The sequence below is a fragment of the Cyclospora cayetanensis genome, unplaced genomic scaffold (assembly GCF_002999335.1).
Source record: "Cyclospora cayetanensis isolate NF1_C8 unplaced genomic scaffold, CcayRef3 CcayRef3_contig_214, whole genome shotgun sequence".
Lineage (NCBI taxonomy): Eukaryota > Apicomplexa > Conoidasida > Eucoccidiorida > Eimeriidae > Cyclospora > Cyclospora cayetanensis.
The window spans coordinates 1-19,700 of record NW_020312164.1 but is presented as its reverse complement, the minus strand read 5'-3'; the positions used below and the strand labels follow the sequence as shown (position 1 = coordinate 19,700).

At 51.6% G+C, this 19,700-nt stretch overlaps 2 protein-coding genes across 2 annotated transcripts; both read left to right on the top strand.

Moving 5' to 3' along the window:
• LOC113147413 (putative uncharacterized protein DDB_G0271606) lies at window positions 1-7,361 on the top strand. The gene is made up of 5 exons (XM_026337944.1): window positions 1-189; window positions 811-1,092; window positions 3,429-4,125; window positions 4,276-4,427; window positions 7,128-7,361. The coding sequence occupies exons 1-5, from the start codon at window positions 1-3 to the stop codon at window positions 7,359-7,361; spliced, it is 1,554 nt and encodes a 517-aa protein (XP_026193729.1).
• A 3,678-nt stretch (window positions 7,362-11,039) lies between these two features.
• On the top strand, window positions 11,040-19,516 carry LOC34622719 (the record flags this gene model as incomplete). The annotated part of the gene is made up of 13 exons (XM_026337949.1): window positions 11,040-11,070; window positions 11,346-11,440; window positions 11,532-11,669; window positions 12,158-12,373; window positions 13,763-14,580; window positions 14,731-14,992; window positions 15,307-15,483; window positions 16,163-16,370; window positions 17,165-17,238; window positions 17,395-17,841; window positions 18,301-18,621; window positions 18,700-19,201; window positions 19,406-19,516. Coding segments are annotated over exons 1-13 (3,400 nt in total), but the record flags the coding sequence as incomplete, so codon positions are not given.
• Between the last annotated feature and the right edge of the window lie 184 nt (window positions 19,517-19,700).

Sequence of the window (19,700 nt, the reverse complement as noted above, 5' to 3'; positions counted from 1 at the left end):
ATGAGGGCCTTCCCCTCCCCTCTCACCCCTTCTCATGCCCAGAAGAATACTCCTCCCATCAAAAATTACCTGCGGGGTGAAGGCTGTTGTGTGGCTTTGGCTGTGCTTTGCAGCTCCTCTGTGCCGCCTACCTTCGAAGAAAAGCCTAGAGAGACTCAGTCGCTCGTCAACCCCTGTCCAGATCTGCAAGCACTTCAGTACGGCTGTACAGGCTGCTGTCTCTCTGCTGCTAGGTGGCTGCCACTGCAGCAGCAGCAATCTCCTTTCCGTGGTTCGCGAGTTTCTGTGGGGTGCCGCGCCGAGCGGCGTCGCAGTCTTCTTCTGGCGTTTTTCCGCTGTCTTAGCGTGCGGCGGCGGGAGCGCTTTCTTTCATCGTGTTCCCCTTTGCGTGTTTCTGCTCTCGTGACTTGCTTTCTCGCTGCGCTGCGCCGCTGTCGCTGCAGCGCTGCCAGGCAGAGGATCGTGGCGTTGGCAGCCGCCCAAGGGGTCCAAGGTTTGCCCCTTTCGCAGCTGCTGCAGAAACATTTGTGTGCCTACAACTCCCTGTTAGAGCCGCGAGTTCTTGGGTTTGATGACTTAGGATCGCTTGTTCGGAGCGCATGGCCAGCTGTGGTCCTGCAGACTGAAGAAAGCCTTAAAAAAAAGGCGGAGGCGGATGCATCTGAGGAAAAAAGCATGCAGACTGCGTCTTTTTCCCGGCAGCAATGCGAGAATAAGGCTTCTCCAGCAGCGGGGGGAGAGAGTGCGTCTCTACTGCAGAAACAGCAGCAAGAGGAGAAGCAGAAGCAACTGAAGCAGCAAGAGGAGAAGCAACAGGAGCAGCAAGAGGAGAAGCAACAGGAGCAGCAAGAGGAGAAGCAGAAGCAACAGGAGCAGCAAGAGGAGCAGAAATATCAGCAGCGACAGGAGCAAAAACAGAAGCAGAAACAACAGGAGCAGAAACAACAGCAATCCTCCGCAAGCGACAGCAGCTGCGCAGTGCCTGTCATTTATTATGTGCGGCCTTTGTTAACCCTTGAGGCGCATCTCTTCACAAGTCTTCTCTTCGCGCTTATTGCAGATCCTGCATCTCAACAACAGCAGCAACAACAAGCGCAGAAGGAAGGAGAAAAAAGGCAAGAGGGCGATGAGGTCGAGACAACAGTGTCTCCTGCAACCCCACAACTTCCTGCTGGTGTGGCCTTCGCTGCTTTGCCGAGGCTTTGGCAGGTGAGCCGCAAAAAGTATAACACGCAGGCATTGCAATGCATTTAGATACATGTGAATACATAGGGATACACACCTACGTACATGTACATATAGACACATGTAGATGTTTCTTTGCAAACGAATCGCAGTTAGGCGCGTGTAGGCAGCATTAGGTGTATGAATGCATATGTTTGTGTGTATGTATGTATCTACGTATGTATTTATGTATGTGTTGTGTATGTATCTGTGTATGCATATGTATGTGTTATGCATGTATCTACGTATGTATCTATCTATGTGTCATGTATGTATCTATCCATGTGTCATTTATCTATCTATGTATGTGTTATGTATGCATCTATCCACATGTCATTTATGTATCTATGTATGTGTTATGTATGTATCTAAGCATGCATCTCTGTATGCATCTATGTATGTATCTATGTATGTATCTATGTATGCATCTCTGTAAGTATCTCTGTATGCATCTATGTATGCATCTCTGTATGTATCTCTGTATGTGTTAAGTATGTACGTATGCATCTATGTATGTGTTGTATATGTATCTATGTATGTGCATGTGTGTGCGTAGGAAAAGTACAGCGCCTTAGCAGATTTGCGACACTTTCAAGCGGCTGCAGGAGCTCGTGATTTGTTCACTTTTCTCGAGGCATTGCCAGAAGTTGTATTGCAGCGAACGCAGGGGGCCTTACTGGTATGTGTTGATGGCAGCCAAATGCACATGGGAAACATCTTTTTTGCGATCGTGTGGGGTAGTGTGAGCGTGCCTCTTGTGTGGATGTCTGACATCCTGTAGGCCTCACACACAAACACACACACACATATATATATATACATACACACATACATACACATATATATATAGACATATATATATATATTTATACATACACACACACATACACACACACATACATACACACATGTACATTCACACACATACACATATACACACACATACACACATACACATATACACACACATACACACATACGCATATACATACACACACACACACATACACATTCACACCCATACACGACTGAATGGCTTTAAAAGCTTTTTCTTGTTGCTGCAGCTGACTCTGGCGGAGGGTGTCTGCGTGCCGGAGGGTCCTCAGTACATTCCAACAGCCCTCAAGCGAATTCAGCGGCGATCTTCTCCCCAGATAAGCGGCAACGCTTCTTCGCTGATGCCTCTGCCTCCACCATCCGCTGCTGCATCCCTTGTGGCTGCCGCTGCAGCAGCGCCTCTCCTCTCGACTCCCGTGCTGCTGTCAGATTCGCATCAGCATTCTTCAGCATCTCTCCTGACCGGTGCAACCCCGCAACTGCAGCTGCAGCAGCAGCTGCAGCAGCAGCAGCAGCAGCAGCTGCAGCAGCAGCAGCAGCAGCAACGAGTTGAGTGGCCAGGGCAACCCCAGTGGGCAACCAGCATTAAGGCTGAACCTCCGCCTCCGAATTCGAACGATCCTCAAGGCTCTGTGTCGGCTGTAAGCCCCCTGTTGCAGCTGCTTTTGCCGCAGCACCAAACAGCAGCTGCTAAAGAGGCACATGGCAACACTCGCGGAGTCGATATTCGCAGGCTGCAGCGTGCAGCGATCCCTGCAAGTGCCGCCAGTCGAAAGACCTCTGCAGAGGCGCAACAGCAGCAGCAGCAGCAGCAACAGCAGCAGCAGCAACAGCAACAGCAACAGCAACAACAGCAACAACAAGCGGCGCTGCAGTTGCTGCAGCAGCTTCAGCCGCAACAGCTGCAGCAACTTTTGTGGGGAAAACTCGGTGGCTTGGGGGAGGCGTCTCTGTGCGAGCGCTTGACAAAGACACCCCTTCAGCTCGCAGAGCTGTTAGCCCAGCAGCACCAAACACAGCCAGCTTATCGCTCTGAAGGAGGTAACACTAAAACGACATACGTCTGGCTGCTGCCGATTAGACACTCAGTCACTTGCGGCTGTAAAAGAGGCACTTAGGCATCCCGCATGTATCTCGAGCAGCGTTATTCCCAGACACCTGTGAACTCGAGGATGCAAAAGATGTGCTTCTGCTGCCCCTTGCATGCGTGTGCTGGATTGTGGTGGACAGACACTGCGGCCTGTAGCGCTGGGCGAAGAATATCTGGCATTGTACAGCAACACCACCAGCAACAGCAGCAGCAACAGCAGCACCAGCAGCAACAGCAGCACCAGCAGCACCAGCAGCACCAGCAACAACAGCAGCAGCAGCAACAGCAGCACCAACAGCAACAGCAACAGCAACAGCAACAGCAACAGCAACAGCAGCCAAAGTCTCAGGCTGTTGGTCTTTTGGTGCAGTTGCTCGCCGCTCAGGGACTGCCCTTCGCGGGAGTAGTGACTGCTGATTCGCAGCAGCGACATCCCCTCCTGCCTAGCCAGCAGCAGCTTCAACTCGACACGCAGCCGTCTCAAGATTCCAGCGTCGGGGAGATGCAACTGCGGCGACGGCTAGTGAGCTTTGTGCGCGCTGCATGCAAGCAGCAACGGCTACAGTGGCAGCGCAACGAGGACCTTGTCGAAGTGCTCCGCAGCAGCAGCACACAGCAGCAGCAGCAAGGAGGGGGGGGGGTCGAGGAGGACGGGGTGACGCTGCAGCAGCGCCAGCAGTTACTGCTGCTGCTGCAGCTCGACAACCAGCTGCAACTGCTCCTGCAGCAGCAGCAGCAGCAGCAGCAGCAGCAGCAGCAGATGTCTGAGTTTGGAGGGGCCTGCACAACAACAGTGTCTCAGGGATGTGAATCCCAGCAGAGTGTCAGTGCTGCCCCTGCAGCAGCTGCAGTGAGGCAGTATTTGCAGCGTCTCTTAAGCTCGCCAGCCATTACGGCTGCTCGTCATAGCTACAGACTGCGGACTGCGGGTGCCTCTGTATCGGCGATCAAGCGAGAATGGAAGCATCAATTCGGTGTGTCTCTCGAGCTTGTTTTTGCATGCTCCTTCGACGCGGCCAGGAAACAGACAAGGCGTGTCTTGCATGCATGCATGCAAACCTGGGTGGAGTATCCCTGTGTGTGGGTGTATGTGTGTGGCTGTGCTGCTCCTGCTGCCTGCTCAGGGGAGTCGCTCTCTCAGCGGCTGCGGGAGGCTGGAGTGTCTTTTAGCCAAGTGGTGGAGGGGGAACCTCAGTTGTGTGTTTTGGGGTATGGAAGATCAGGGAGGATTGCTGTTCGACAACACCTCCAAGAATTTGGCTTGCTGCAGTGCATGGTGCCCCCTCAGCCTGCAGCGGCAGCTGCAGCTGCAGCTGCATCGCCTCCCGCAGGAGCGACTCTGAGCAGCAGTGTGGATGCGGTATGTCACATCAATTAAAAAGCATGCCCCTTTTCTCTTTTATCGCATCTGCAAAGCTACAATAGAGCAGCCCCTTGCGTGGCCGCCCTAAAAACGCGCACTTTACAGCACACAAATTATGCATGCACCACATGACATCTGTATATGTATATGTATATGTGTATATGTATATATGAATATGTATAGGTGTATATGTATGTATATGTATGTATATGTATGTATGTATATATATGTATATGTTCATGTATGTATATGTATGTGCATGTGTGTCTGTACACGTGTGTATGTATACATGTATATGTACATGTATGTATGTGTGTGTACGTATGTATATGTATACGTATGCATATATGTATACGTATGTATGTATATATGTATGTGTATGTTTACATGTATGTATGTGTATGTATATGTGTATGTGTGTGCTGTCTGCACAGATATCAACGCAGCCCACTCTCAACAGTCGTACGGCCGCTGCAAAAGCCTCGCAGGCAGTTCCCAGCCAAAAGTCTGCAGAGCAGCAACAGCAAAAGCAAGCGCTGTTGTTGCTGCTGCAGCAAATGCAGCAGCAGCAGCAGCAACAGATACAACAGCAGCAGCAACAGATACAGCAACAGCAACAGCAGATACAACAACAGCAGCAGATTCAACAACAGCACCTACAGCAACAACAGCTGCAGCAGCAGCAACAACAGCAGATTCATCCCGCAAGTGTTATCACCCGCATGGGGACGCAGCCTCCAGATTTGCATCAGCCGCTGCAGCAACAGCCACAAGACAGCACAGAGCAGGTGCTGCAGCTGCTTCATAGACTTCTTTCCGCCCGAGATGACCAGAGTGCTTCTGTCAGACAGCTCGAACCTATGAGCAGTAGGGGTAGACTCATGGAGCAGCAAGTATTGCACCAAGAAATCCAAGCAGCAACTGCTGCTGAGGCCGAGTCATCAGCTGCTGCTCTGCCGCCATTGGGAAGCGCTGCGAGAGCCGCAGCCTCCTTCAAAACGAACATTCATAGGTATGCTGATGAGTGCCATGACGACCCCCAGCCAGCTAGCCACGGCTAGCTGGCTGGGGGCAGCTTGCTTGTGGAGTCTCATGAGATGTGCTTTTCAGAAGAGGGCGACAGGGGTGAGAGTGCGGTGGGGGAAGAAGACGAAGCTGCCACTATGTAGTTGAGGCATGCATGCATGCATGCCTTCTCAGTCGCACCTCTACTGTGGCTGCTGCGGTAGTTCTGGCTTTGAGACGCGGGTTGGTGGGCGCAGGCTTTTGTATGTGCTCGTGGCGAAGCTGTGTCAGCAGCAGCACGCAAAGCATCTGCTTCAGCGCATGCAAATGGAAGCGCAGCAAAACCAGCAGCAGCAGCAGCAGGAGCAGCAACAAGAGCAGCAGGAGCAGCAGCAGGACGTGTTGCAGCTGCAGCAGCTAGGCCGGTGGAAGGCGGCTCAGGATGCGCAGACTCTAAGAGACAATGTGAGATTTTTTGGTGAAGCTGGTATTTGATGCAGGCACTGCTCGCGTCGTGTGCTGGAGGAGAGGCTTTGGTAGAGGCGTGGAAGTAGCCAAGAGGGAGGCAGATGGGGTCGTGCAGAGCACACACCGCAGCATCGAGAGCGCGTAAAACGCTGCAGCAGATGGAGAGAAGAGGGATAATTTGGCCTTGATTATAGGCTTAAATTGTATCGCGATGCGAGAGAGTGCTGCTTCAACTGCATGCTAATGCTGTCTTACGGAGATGTATGTGTGCCCAGGGTATCGTTGGCGTTCGCCTTTCCGATATCCCAACGGAGTGGCATCGTCTCTATGGTTGCGATCTGAGTACTCCCTTGCATCGTTCGGGGTATAACGACGTGAGTGTCTCTTTTGAGGCCTCTGAGGCTTTTTAGACGCATGCATTCCGCTCTCTTCTCTGCAAAGAGGGAGGCGCAGGAGAACGTCGCGTGTCTTCGTGTGGGGTGCGGGGGAAGGAGGGCCTTGTTGCGCAGTGTTTGTTGGCTGCACTGGCCTCCTGCGTGTCTCCTGTACTGCATGCGTGTCGAGCACTGTTGTGTCGTCTTTCTCTTTCGCGCATTCAGGTAGCCAGTCTGGTGGATGCTGTCTCTGGCCTTTTTGTGTTGGGGCAAGGAGATGGCGCACGCTGCCTTGTCACGCTGCCCCCTGCTGCAGACCAGGTAAGCACCTCCTCTGCAGCCGCAGACGGCTGCTGCCTGCATAAACGCGAGGAAAGCACTGCGCATGTAGTAGAAAGGCAGAGGGAGAGCTACTGGGATCCAGCTCCACGTGCTGTCGTGAAGTGTATCGGCAAAGACATGCCTGTGCATCTATACATGTACATCTATATGCACATATATACATACCTAGATACACATAGCTATGTATGTAGATTATAGAGATACATATATACATATGTACATACATATATGTGTATATACATGTGTATGTGTATATGTGGACATGTAGATATGTAAATATACGCAGAGCAGCGGCAGCAGGCCGTATCTCTTGCGAGGAGCTGTGATACATGGCTAGACATGAATAAACCGCACATGCTGTCGCTGCACCGCCGCTCCTGCTTGAGCCTTATTGCATACATAAGGCGTGGATTTGGCAGTAAAGGGTTGTAGAGAATCAGGTTTAGCAGATCGTGTGAGAGGGTTCGGAGTGTGGGCAGCACATGCGTCTTGCAACGGAGGGGGGGAGAGGTTGCGCCAAGAGGCCTTATGCAAGCTACCAGTAGCAGCAGCAGCAGTAGCAACAACTTCTTGGGGTGAGACTCTCTCATATGTGATGCAGGCGCAAGAAAATGTCCATCGAACCCTCGACGAGGTGCACCTACCTGTGAAAGGTTAGTGGTGGTTTCGTTCTGCCTGCAGACTTGAAGACATCTCCTTTCTAGCGTTGCTGTCGCTTGCGCAGCCTCTCTCTTTGCTGCTGCTCCTCTTGTGGCTCTGTGCACGATTCGTGTGGGCTGCGCTGCGCCTTCCTGCGTGTGTCTGCCAGTGCTGCCTTCGATGGCCAGCGGTTGCGATCGCCTGAAGAGTTTTATTGTCGCCAATGAGTGACGAAAGGGGCGGAGTGGGAAAGAAGGCGGCGGTAGGGAAAGGCGGTATCTGGCGGAAGCGCGACACACCAATCGATGGCAGTTGCATTCTGTCGGGTACCCTCCATGTACGACACCCTGAAGCCTCCAAAAGTCACCCCGCGAAGGCGTATACAGTATGTGTAAATATGTATGGGCGTACGCCTATGCGCAAGCCTCCCCTTCTAGCCTCCCACCATGTAAATAGGGCCCCTGCTGTATGTGTGTGTGCGGTGCCCTTCGCAATCCGCTGCTGGCTGCCAGTGCATGGCATATCGTCCTGTAGCTTCGCGGGGATGTGCTGCGGCCGTTTGTGTGTCTCGCTCACGCATCTGGTGGTCTCTGAATGCATAGGTCTCGACATGTGCATATATTATATATATAATATATAGTATGCATATATATACAGTGTCGGGTGTACAGAGACACCCTGGATTGCAGCTGCTGCCGTTCCCTCCAGACGCAAGGCAGAAAGTAACCCACGTGTTTTAAGGATTTGTTTGTACGCTGCGCCCTCACGTTGAGGCTTTCTGTTCCAGGAGGGCGGAAGGGGGAGAAGGGGTAGGAGGTGAAGGGGGAGAGAGGCAGGTTGTTCAGTAAAGAATTGCATTTCCCGACCCTCCCTGTCCTCTTCTGTCTAGCTTCGGTTGGGATAGGCGCTTTTTATCCTTGGCATTCGCTGCTTCCCTTGTAAGATTTCTTTTACGGAAGCATAGAGCACAGTGAAGGGGCTGCGGCAGCTGCAGCTTCTCTAGGTAGACGTGAGCAGCAGCGACGCGGAACGGGGGGGAATGCCTTTCTGGCAGAGTGGAGCCCTCCTCTAGGGAGCGCTTGGCTGTCTGAGGTACCTACTTCCCCTAAAGCCTTGACAAAGGCGAAAGTAGCTTTAGATAAAATTATATAGGGGTACTAGCGGGGGCTTGGCGTACAACAGAACACACCTCCCGCATTCGGAAATCAAAGGTTAAAATGCACAGAAACCGAAACATTTCTCCGCATCAATGGGAGGTCCTTGCGACACTCCACCTTTGCCGGTGTCATTTGTTGCTGTCTAGCCTTCAAGCTTCGATTTATAGGTTCATCCAACTCCGTTTCATGGCCGTTGCTTGCCCCTAAAACTCCAAGCTGGCAGAGGAAGAGGTCCCCAAGGTGGAAAGAACTGCCCAACTATCTATAAGGGTCACTTTTGCAGCGTTTCGTACATTTAATGGTGTCTATCGGTGCTGCTTTTGACGGCCACCACTAAATAAATTTCGCTTCGCAGTTCCTTCCTCATCCAGATCGCAGGGGCGGGTGGCGGCACACGTACACCTGTTGTAGCAGGACAAAGGCTCTACTTTAGTTCGTTGTACTGCACCGCTTATATCCAAACAAGTTTTGGTACAGAAAAAAGGACTCTTGTTCAGATTGGTATTTGCCGCAAAAGTTCAGCAGGCTAGCTTAATACATTTTAAATCAGCGATGTATGCCTGCCTATGCGCTGTAGCTTGTTGCCACATGCAACTGGATGCGCTGGAATGCTCGGAATTCGTTCAAAGTGTGTAGCACCACCCATGCCACTCGGCGATGCCTCTCCTCTCATGGTGGTAGCGGGGGGGATGACAGCAGCTGGGACCGAGTGAAAAGGGTCTTTTTCAAAAGGTCTTTCAAGAATTACACTTTAAATTCTTGTTGAGTTTGGGCTAACAGGGTCACCGTAAAGGGATTCTACTGGGCAGCATATACACGCCTCTGGGAGAAGACAGCAGAGCAGAAACAAGCCAGGCAATCGGAAGCATATCCACAACTGCAGCCTAGTTGGTTTCATTGAACAAACCACCAATGAGAGGCTAAAGGTTTCGCGCTGCTCATAACTCTCCGCCGGTGCTGCCTCTGTCGGTGTTCCCACTACCGCGTCCTTGTTTTCTCCATTGTTTTAACCGAGACGAAAGCTTGGCTATGAAAGAAATTCTTTATAGGCGCCGTCACTGGCACAACAAAAAAGCTCTCCTTGTTCATGGCGAGCAAAGACCACGCCCTTTTAACTTCTGTGCCCACGGTGCACATACACCCCCAGACCACAACTGGAAGACTCAGCGCATGACCGAGAGGACTTTTCTGCATCCACTAGTTAGCGGCCATCCCTTATAAGCCAGTAAAAGAAGAGCAATGGTGAAAACGGATCTGATTGGGGGGCATTCTTCCTTCGTCTTCCGAAGCTGCTCGCGGCAGTCGAGGGGCCCCTGCCCCTCGGCAAAGTGGCGCTGCGCTGGCGGCGCGGTGGCAACAATCCGCTCAAACGACCTCCCACAGATATTTTTGTTTGTACTACTGCACTTCTTTTTATTGGCGTCGCAGCTGTAGACAAGCGGAAGGCAGAAGAGGGGCCAGCAGCGCCCTTAGCGTTGACTGTACCCGACGAGACAGAGGAGCGTCTGCATCTCATTGCTCCTTTCTCTCTGCACGGCTTACCACTGTATTTCCTTTGCCACAGCCACATGATTCATCAACTATCCCAGAAGAAATAGGAGAGCGTGGTAGCAACCACGCGCCTGCCTTCCCTCCCCCCTATTGGAACGCGGCTCTTTACCTAGTGCTGGGGAGGGAGGGACATGCACTGCGGTTTTGGACTCCCTTTCCCCATATTACTTGCACAACTGCCCGTTTTATGGCGTAGCTAGCCTTTGAGAAACTCGCCGTCGCTTCTTCCCAGTCGAAGGGCGCTCCCGTGGCAAAGCGGTCCAGTCCTCCGTCTGCCTATTCTTCTGGTTTCTTCAAAGCCCCTGTTTGTATCCCAGAAGCGCTGGTGTATCTGCGTGCATCGATTGTGCACCTTGAGGGGTATTCTGTGCCCTCAATAGTTATCAGCAGGGTCTTTTCCTGCTGCAGCAGGAGCCCCCAGGACTGGTCCTGGTGTATATACATACATATACATATATATATTTACATATGCAGCAGGGAGGCAAGCGGTACCCTTGATCTTCCTTGTTTTCATGCATTCTTCATTTCATAGATAGGCCTCTGGCATCAACAGGAAAAGCGGCTCGATAGGTGTTTCGTGGACCGCCGAATAGGCGGGTACGCTCGTTATTGCATCAAGCCCACTCCTCTAAAGTAACCCGCATCTATGCCTCCATACGCCGCGTCGTGCGTTGCGTTTGTTCAAGCTTAGTCCAAGGCGAAAGAGAGAGAGAAAGAAGATCCTCCATTTTAAACTTCTCCGCCTCGCGCTCTTTGAAAATATCTCCTCATCGAGCACCCCATTCACCACAAGGCCCCCTAAAGCCCTCTTTTCCTGCCATTGACTTGGGCGCTCTGTTGCCTGGGGTGCTCCCTTGTTAAGTCTTTCTGTATACTTGGCTTCTCCCCAGCTCGACTGATCAGCAGCCTTTCGTGGCCAACTCCCCCATACGTATACATACATATATATATATCACCCGCACTCCGAGGTGTTCATCAAACCTTTTGCAATGCAACCAGAAGACAAGGCCTCCCATCCAGGTACATAATCGAATGCTTTGCCTCCTCGCCGCGCTAAGGCTCCCTCTCTCTCTCTGTCTCTCTGTCTCTGTCTCTCTCTCTCTCTCTCTCTCTCTCTCTCTCTCTCTCTCTCTCTCTCTCTATATATATATATATATATATATATATATATATATATATATATATATATATATATATATAGACCCCTAGTAACCGAGGGCCGCATCTGCCCGTCTGGGGTGGCATTTTCTCCCTGTTTAAACGCAACATATATCATCACGCAACCCACTGTCCAGCCTTCTGTATCTCGCGACGATTTGCAGCTTCCTCCTTGCTTTTAAAAAGAGAGAGGCAGAGAGAAGACGGACCGAGAGACACACCGAAAATGAATGCGCGCTTTTTCTTCTGCCCTCTGCCTATTTCTTCAGGTTGTTTTGATTCGGCGTATCCCACTTATGTATATGTGTATGTATATGTTTAAGTGTCTTCTGTTCGGGTTTGCAGCTTCAGGAGGGCAGACTCCTGCGGATGTACTGAAAAGAGTCCGAAGCGAAGGTTGTGTGCTGAAGAAACAGACTCTTGTTCGCAACTCCCCTCTTCCGCTGACCTCTTGCTATCGGGTAAACGCTGTTCGATCCCCTCGAGGGGCGAGGGGGGGCGGTGGGTGGGTGTAGCGCCTTTGCTGCCATCGCATGCGCTTCTTCGTCTTAAGACGAGGGAAAGCACTGATGGGATTTGTTCTGCCTTTTTCCCTTTGGCTGCATGTGGAAACGTTGGTTTTGATGCATCTGTAAAGGGGTTGATCTGCCTTTATCGGGCAAGCACATGCATACATACATATATCTATCTATGCGTGTAGCTGTATATTGGCATCCATAGCTGCATATATACATGCATTCATGTGTATGTACGTATCTAAATCTCTCTCTCTCTGTTCGTCTATACGTAAAACTGTGCCCCGTATGTAACTGCTTACCCGTTCATGACATGAAAAGTCGGTGTGGCTGTCTGGCCTCTTTGTTAAAGCGCAATGACGTTCCGTATATTTGAGCACACGTGTTAGATGCGCTGCTATGTGCCGAACGATTGCGTCTTGTTGTTTTCGCAGCTGGAAGAAGTCATTGGCTATGGCTCTTTTGGCTGCACAGTTTTCCGCGCAACTGATATTTTTTCTGGGATTCGTCGGGTTGTGAAGTGCGTTCGCAAGGAGCAGCCGGAAGGCATCTGTCTGTGCAGGAACGAGGTCAAGTTTCTGAGAACCTTTGACCATCCAAACATTCTTCGTCTCTTTGAAGTCTTCGAGGAGAGCGGCGCAGTCTATCAAGTAAGGCAGGCGGTTATCGGAGAGCAATCGTGCAGGTCGTTTTCATGATGAGCCGCGCTTATATTGTGTTTTTGCACGGCAAATGGATGGATGTGTAGAATGTCAGGGGGAGGAGGGAAAAAGGGGGAGAGGGCCCTGTGGAAATACTTACACTGCGCACAAGAAGGAACACTAGGCGCATGTGTTTCTTTGCATCGGAGTGGCTGAAATATATACATATATATACTTGCATGCATGTGGAGGTGTATACCTCTCTATTGGCAGCAATGCATGTGTGCAAATCTTGTGGCGCTTACTCACATGCCGTATGCGAAGACATTTCGGCACTGCTTTTTACCAAGCCCCAGCGTTTTGGGGGAAGGGGTGGGGAGTTAGGTGTGTTCGCCTCGAATATTCAAAACGCGCGGTTCGAAAAAAGTTGCCGAGCGACGATTCCGCCTAGCGAGTTGTGATTTCGGCAAGTGACGAGTGCGCCACTTGCTGGGACCCCGCCTCCCTTTGAGATGTCGCGACGTCAAGCAAGTTGAGTGCAAGCCAGTGTACCATAGATATTGCATGCACAGCTCTGTAGAGAGGTCTGTGGGAGGCGGGCGTGTTTCTACGGATGGACTGCGTCGCAGCTAGATGTGCTGGAATAGCCTTGTTGCGGTGTACATACACCTGCATGTATGTATCTTTAGACATGCCAGAGCTGCCCAAGGGCTCTCGCTCCTCGTCTCCCTCCCCTCCACGCGTTCTACGCATGCACGCCGCGCAAAATATACATTCTAGTCCTTCATGATAATGCTCAAGATTTTCGTTTCCTGGGGCCCCTCAGTTTTTTAGCGTCCGCGGCGCTTGCTTTTCGCCAGGCACGCGCGACGTTCGGCGGTTTCCCCTTGGGCATGTGCATTATGAGGCCTTGTTCGTGCATATGTATATATATATGTATTTATAGTACGCTCTTATATGTATATCCATATGTATATATACATGTCTAATTATACACGCGAAACGACCTCATATCCACATCGATTATACACTATTCGGGATATGTTCAGAGAGAGGCGTTCCGGAGGCTTAAACTTGCGTATGATTGCTTTCGCTGATCTCATGGTGGACTATTGGGTTTTTGGTGTTTCTATGTTGCATCTACATTGTGTGATTTTTGGTGTTTCTATGTTGCATCTGCATTGTGTGATTTTGGGTGTTTCTATGTTGCATCTGCATTGTGTGATTTTGGGTGTTTCTATGTTGCGTCTGTGTTTTATGATTTGTTTTTGAATGTTGCGTCTGTGTTTTATGATTTGTCTTTCTATGTTGCATCTGCGTTTTGTGATTTGTGTTTCTATGTTGCATCTGCGTTTTGTGATTTTGGATGTTTGAGTGTCGCGTTTGCGTGTTATGCAGGTAACGGAGACCTGCCATGGCGGCGATCTGTATCAGTGGCTGGATCGACGCATTCGCAGGCGGAAGCGTCATGCGAGGAAGGCTTCGCATGCGTTTTTCATGCCGCTGAAGAATAATTATGTGCAGGAGGAGTCGCATCGGTGGCAGGGGGGCCTAAATGAGTCGGTTTCTTTGAGTGCTTCCTTTGCAGCAGCAGAGAGCGTGCCTCAGGCGGTGTTGAGTAGCCGCGTTAGCCCACAGCAGAGCGAGAAAACCGAAGGCTCGTCGACTCCTTTTGCAGCGGCTCCATCCGTGGGGTTTGCGGGGGGAACTCCCTCTGGAGTAGCCACCAACAGTGGGATATCTCCGACGTCGGCTGCGAGCAGCAACCGCTCAGGAGGAAGCATGCGGAGTGCGTGCCCTGCTGCTGTGGGAGCTGCAGCTGCAGCTGCAACAGCAGCAGCAGCTGGGCTGCAGTGCCCATCGAACGGCGTGGCAGGGGAAGCGGCAGCAGCAGCAGTAGCCACCCCGCTTCAGCCTTTGGTTTCGGAAGAGCTAGCTGCTCGGCTTGCGGCGCAGCTGCTAGGGGCCCTTCGGTATTTGCATGCGAAGGGTGTGGCGCACTGCGACTTGAAACTGGAGAACGTGCTGCTTCTCAACGAGCTAGACGACTCGGAGGCTGGTGACGGGCAGAGCAGCGAGGAGGAGGAGGAGGCGCTGCTAAGGGCTGAGCAGCAGCAGCAGCGGCAGCTTTTGGTCCTTCAGCAGCAGCAGGAAGACGCTGCCGCTGCAGCGCTCTGCAGAGCGAGAAGGGGCATGCGGGCTCTTAGCAGCGCGCAGCTCGGCTTGTTGGCGAAGACGCAGGCCAGCAGCAGCATTACCAGCAGCAGCAACAGCAGCAGCAGCAGCAGCAGCATCAGCAGCATCAACACCAGCAGCACCAACAGCAGCAGCAGCAAGACGACGAGCAGCAGCAAGACGACGAGCAGCAGCAGCAGCAGCAGCAGCAGTCTGCAGCGAGGCGCTGCAAGCAGCAACAGTACAGGTGCTCTGACGATTGTTCCCATGGTCTTGCGAAAACGAAGAGAATCCAGAAAACGCTTAGACTCGGGAGGAGGGGGCCTCATAGAGCTCTCAAGTCAGGAGAATTCTTCTCAGACGCTGCTCGATGGACTGAGTCGGAGATCTGTGACTGTAAAGCTCGCAGACTTCGGGTTGGCACGAAAAATTGTTCGCGGCAAACCCTCCAAGGTGAGTCTTGCGATCGCTGTTTCTTCTCGCCACGCTTCTGAGGCTGCCCCCTCCTGGAGCTACTTGGAGAGCGTAAAGGCCTCAAGGCTCCCTCGTCTCGAGCGTAAATAGGTTCTTTTTCTGAGGCTGCAAAGCACGTGGCACTGCTTCCGCATGCATGCATGCATGCATGCATGCGTGCATGCGTCTTTGCCCTCCTCTGTTCGAGCTCGTCTCGGTGCATGCGTGTCCTGTAGATCTCGGCTTCGCACTGTCTCCGCATGCATACATGCATGCACACCTCTCGCCTTGGTGTGTGGGGTCGCTGCTTCCAGACAACTGGCAGTGAGGTTTGCCGAGGCACGTTGTATTACCGTTCTCCATGGATAATTAGGGGCATGACGGAAGGCGATGCTCGCAGCGATCTGTGGGCGCTTGGTGTTGGCCTCTTCATTCTCTTCACGGGGAGGCCTCCCTTTGATGGAGCTACGCAGGAAGATGTCGAGAAGGCTGTACGTGTGCAGGGAGAGAGGAAACTTGGCTGCTTTCTTCCAGCCGTGCTTGCTCTGCAGTCATGTTTAAGAAAAGGGGGCTTCTTTTCCAGTGCTGGGAAAGGATAGGCGACGCGTAGAATTGGACGCAAACCTCACAGCCTTCCATGGGCCTTCTTCTCTTTCTCCGGCATATTCGATGGCTTCTTTGCTTTCTTTCTTTCCAAGACACGGACCCCACAGATCTTTGTCTGCTTACGGGTGCTCCGTTCGTGCATACTTTTCTCTCTGAATAGGGGTGTGCTCATGTGTGCATTTATTCGTGGCCTCCTGTGTGTATCGATGGTTGTTGTTTTTGTAGCTTTGTGTGCGTATGTGGAAGCATACATACATATATATATATATATGCGTGTGTTTGTGTCAAAGTGCGTTTAGTTGTCTATCTATGTTTGTCCATGTATCTCTCTTTATCTATTTATCTGTCTTTGTCTATCTATCAATCTCCTTGTCTATCTGACTATGTTTGTATGTATATTTGTGTCTCTCTCTCTGTATATATATGTATCATTTATCGTTGTGTATATGTGTGCGTCTCACAGAACACTTGTATGCTATTCTACACCTGTAGCCTGCCTCCCGGCTTGCGTGTCGAGAAGCAGCAAAACGTTTGAGGGGTCGCTCCGTTGTGTTTGCCTTTCAGGTGACAGAATGCCCAGTGTCTTTCAGTGGTGGAGCGTGGCCAGTGTTGTCGCTGCAATGCGTGGGGTTCTTAAGGGCCTTGCTGTACAACCCGCTGCTGCCTCTTCACTTACGAGGACCCCCTCCACCCCCTCCCTACGAGCATCCGACTGCGGATTTGATGCTCAAGCACCCGTGGATTAGGCAATGTGGCAGAGAGGAGAGACGGAGTGAGCGCGGTCCTTCTAAGAGCCCACATATACATACGTATATAGGGAGAGATATATACAGATATATCTATATATATAGATAGATAGATAAATAGATATGTGTTGATAGATATAGATATGTATTGAAACATATAGATAGATTGATAGATATGTAGATATATATATGTATAGATTGATAGATATGTAGATATGTATATATAGATAGATTGATAGATATTTAGATATATATAGATAGATTGATAGATATATATATATATATATAGATATTATCGTCAAAGGGGGTTGTCTTGTGGTATGGCGGCTGGCATTGCGCGCGTGTAATGTGGGAAGGGGGGAGAGTGGGGGGGAGAGGAGTGCAGTGCAGCTCACATTTAGGCTGCCTTTATTTAGGCAGTTTTTTCTCTCGGTGCTGTGGATAGCTGACAGAAGCCCAGGCCTGTGGCGTTGCTGGTGCCGCTTTTATCTGAGGTTTGATGATTTGCGTTTTTTACGGTTTTTCTTTTCAGCGGGAGGGGGAGTGTGTGTGTGTATATATATATGTGCTGTCTCGGTGAATAAGCATAAGCATTATTTGCGAGACAGAGTTGAGCGGATTTTATGCGGGGGGAAGTTGAAGGGCAGGCTGGCGATAGAAGTCCGTCGTTCCATGCGCTTCTCATTGCTCCCTCTATGGCTCGGTCGTTTGCAAGTGTTTAGGGGGGGTTGTGTTGAGTCTGCTGCTGAGAGGCAAGGTGCAGTGCCGTTGGGAGTGTGGATTTTAGTTTTTTGTGCTGTGTTTTTGCGCGATGTTGCAGAGGGGCTGATGCGGGTACTGTCAGCGCCGTCCATTCAGAGACTCTCGCGTTCGACGGGGGGAGAGGACTGCTCAGCGAGAGCTTCTAAGGGCCATCCTTCTCCTTCTCTCGTGCAGCAGCAGCAGCCGGGTGTCTCGACACTAGACTTCAGGATGCTGTCGCTGCAGGGGTCTTGGCCGCGCAGTCCACCCGTAGCCTCCTCGCCTTCCTTGTGTTCATACACCGTGCAGCCGCTGCAGGGGAGGAGTGCAGCAAAGGCAACTGCGAATGCGAAGAAAGTGGGGAGAACGCTGTCGCACTCTCCTGAATTGCAGCATGGGACGGATGAGGAGAGTGCCTCTCCAAAGAAGGCCGATTTCCGCGCATGCTGTTCAACGTGCAGCACGTGGAAATGCGCCTACGGGTGTTGTTGTTACTCCCATCCGATGCGAAAAGACGTGGCCTTTCAGCCCTTGCGGCTGTGCTGGGGTAGAGCTCCTTTGGTTGTGGGGTCGACTTCGCGGGAGACACCTTCCTTGCTTGCGCATCGCATGAATCAGGGAGTTCGTGACGGCCTCTCGCCACTTCCCCAACAGTCCCTCTTAGGTTCATCGCCGCTCAACGAGGCTATTCGCAAGACGCCTCAGGAGTGTCTTGCGGATACCTCCAACGCGGTGCTTGATGGGAGGAGGCACGAGGCGTCTGAGATGCAGATGCAGCAACAGCAGCCTATGCAGATGCAGCAACAGCAGCCTATGCAGATGCAGCAACAGCAGCCTATGCAGATGCAGCAACAGCAGCCTATGCAGATGCAGCAACAGCAGCCCATGCAGATGCAGCAACAACAGCAGATGCAGATGCAGCAACAACAGCAGATGCAGATGCAGCCGTCATGCTGCAAGACGCAGCAGCAGCAGCAGATGCAGCACCAGAAAAGGCCTCGTCCTCCGGCATCTGAAGACAGCTCTGCAAAACATGGCACATGTCCAGCTGCTGCCCTTCTTGAACGGCTGCGCAGCTCCACGTCGGCTACCCCTGAAAAGATTTTAGAGCCGCATGGCTGCTGCCCACTGCGTGTTGCGGGTGTCTCGTCCTTGAGCTGCCTCACATGCGGGGGGATGGATCCCTCGGTGTTTTGTTACGAGGAAGACGCGCAGCAGCAAGGTGCTCTGAACGATCATGCGCTGTACAGAGGAGTCTCTGCCTCCAACTTGGAGCCGTTAAAGCCTCACTTGCGACTCTCAGGTCCATCTGCCAGGATGCACGGGTTAGAGGGTTGTGCAGCAGCAACTAATGCAGCAGCAGCAGCTGCTGCTGCTGCTGCTGGTGTTGCTAAGGCTGTGCGCAGGGAGACAGAGGCCACGGTGTCTGGACACTTGGGACTGCCTCTCGAGAACGTTCCGCATTTCCATCTGCAGCTGCCTTTAGAAAGTGCCTTCTCCCCACCAACACCGTCTGTTCGGGGGGAAGCCTCAGCAGTTATTGCTGGGGGAGCTGCTGCTGCTGCTTCGCCTCCCCCTTCTCCGGAATCCTCGTGTTGCAGTCGTTCCGAACAGCCGCCGCTTCGCGAGCTCGTCGAGGAAGCGATGGATATTTGCACAGACGCAGGAGAAGCCTCGACGGTTGTGACCACTGGAAGCAGGAGTCACAGCAGCACCTGCAGCACATGCAACAGTTCCACCTGTTGCGCATGCAACAAATGCGTGGGTACCAGGTGCAGCAGCAAAGGATGCTGCATAGCAGTCGTCGACCTGCTGACTGCGGAGTTGTTTGAATCGCGTGTCTCCTTCTTGCTGCAAGCCTGTGCGTGGATTGATTTCGCGCGGCTAAGTCCTCTTCAAAGGGCCTTGCGGTCAGTTGTTGTGAAGCTGATGGAAGAAGGCTCCGCCGTGCGACTCGTTCGAGACATCTTTTGGGTGCTCGATCCGCAGCAGACTGGATCTGTTTCGCGTAAGGCAGGGGGCAGAAGAGGAGAGGGGACGCGTGGGTGTGGCGATCGGGATAGTAGGGAGGGGAAGTGGTGGGGTTGTTGGCGCCTGTTGGCGCTTGCTTGTGGCTGTGGCGGGAGAGCCATAGTTCCTTTTAGGCATTCATACATACACACATACACATACAGACACACATACATGTATGTATATATATATATATATATATATATATATATATATATATATATATATATATATACATATACACACATATATATATATATATATATATACACGTACACACATACACATACACCTATAGTTTTTTTGACAGTGTCTTTTTTGGGAGCTTTGTGCTTGAGAGGTTCTAGACTGACGGACTCGCATGGTGTTTGTTTTTATCTATCCTGGTGGGCGTTATGTGGCCTTTTCGCGCAGAGTGGAGGTGGGTTTTTGTGTGTATGTGTGTGTGTATATATATATGGTTGTGTGTGTGTGCTTGTGTGTGGTTTCTCTTTTTTGTGTGTGGGTGTTTGGTTTTTTGGTGGTGGTGGGGGGAGGAGGTGTGACAGTGGTGGGCAGAAGCGAATTGCGGGGGACACCGGCATCGGTAAGAGACAGCAGTAGGG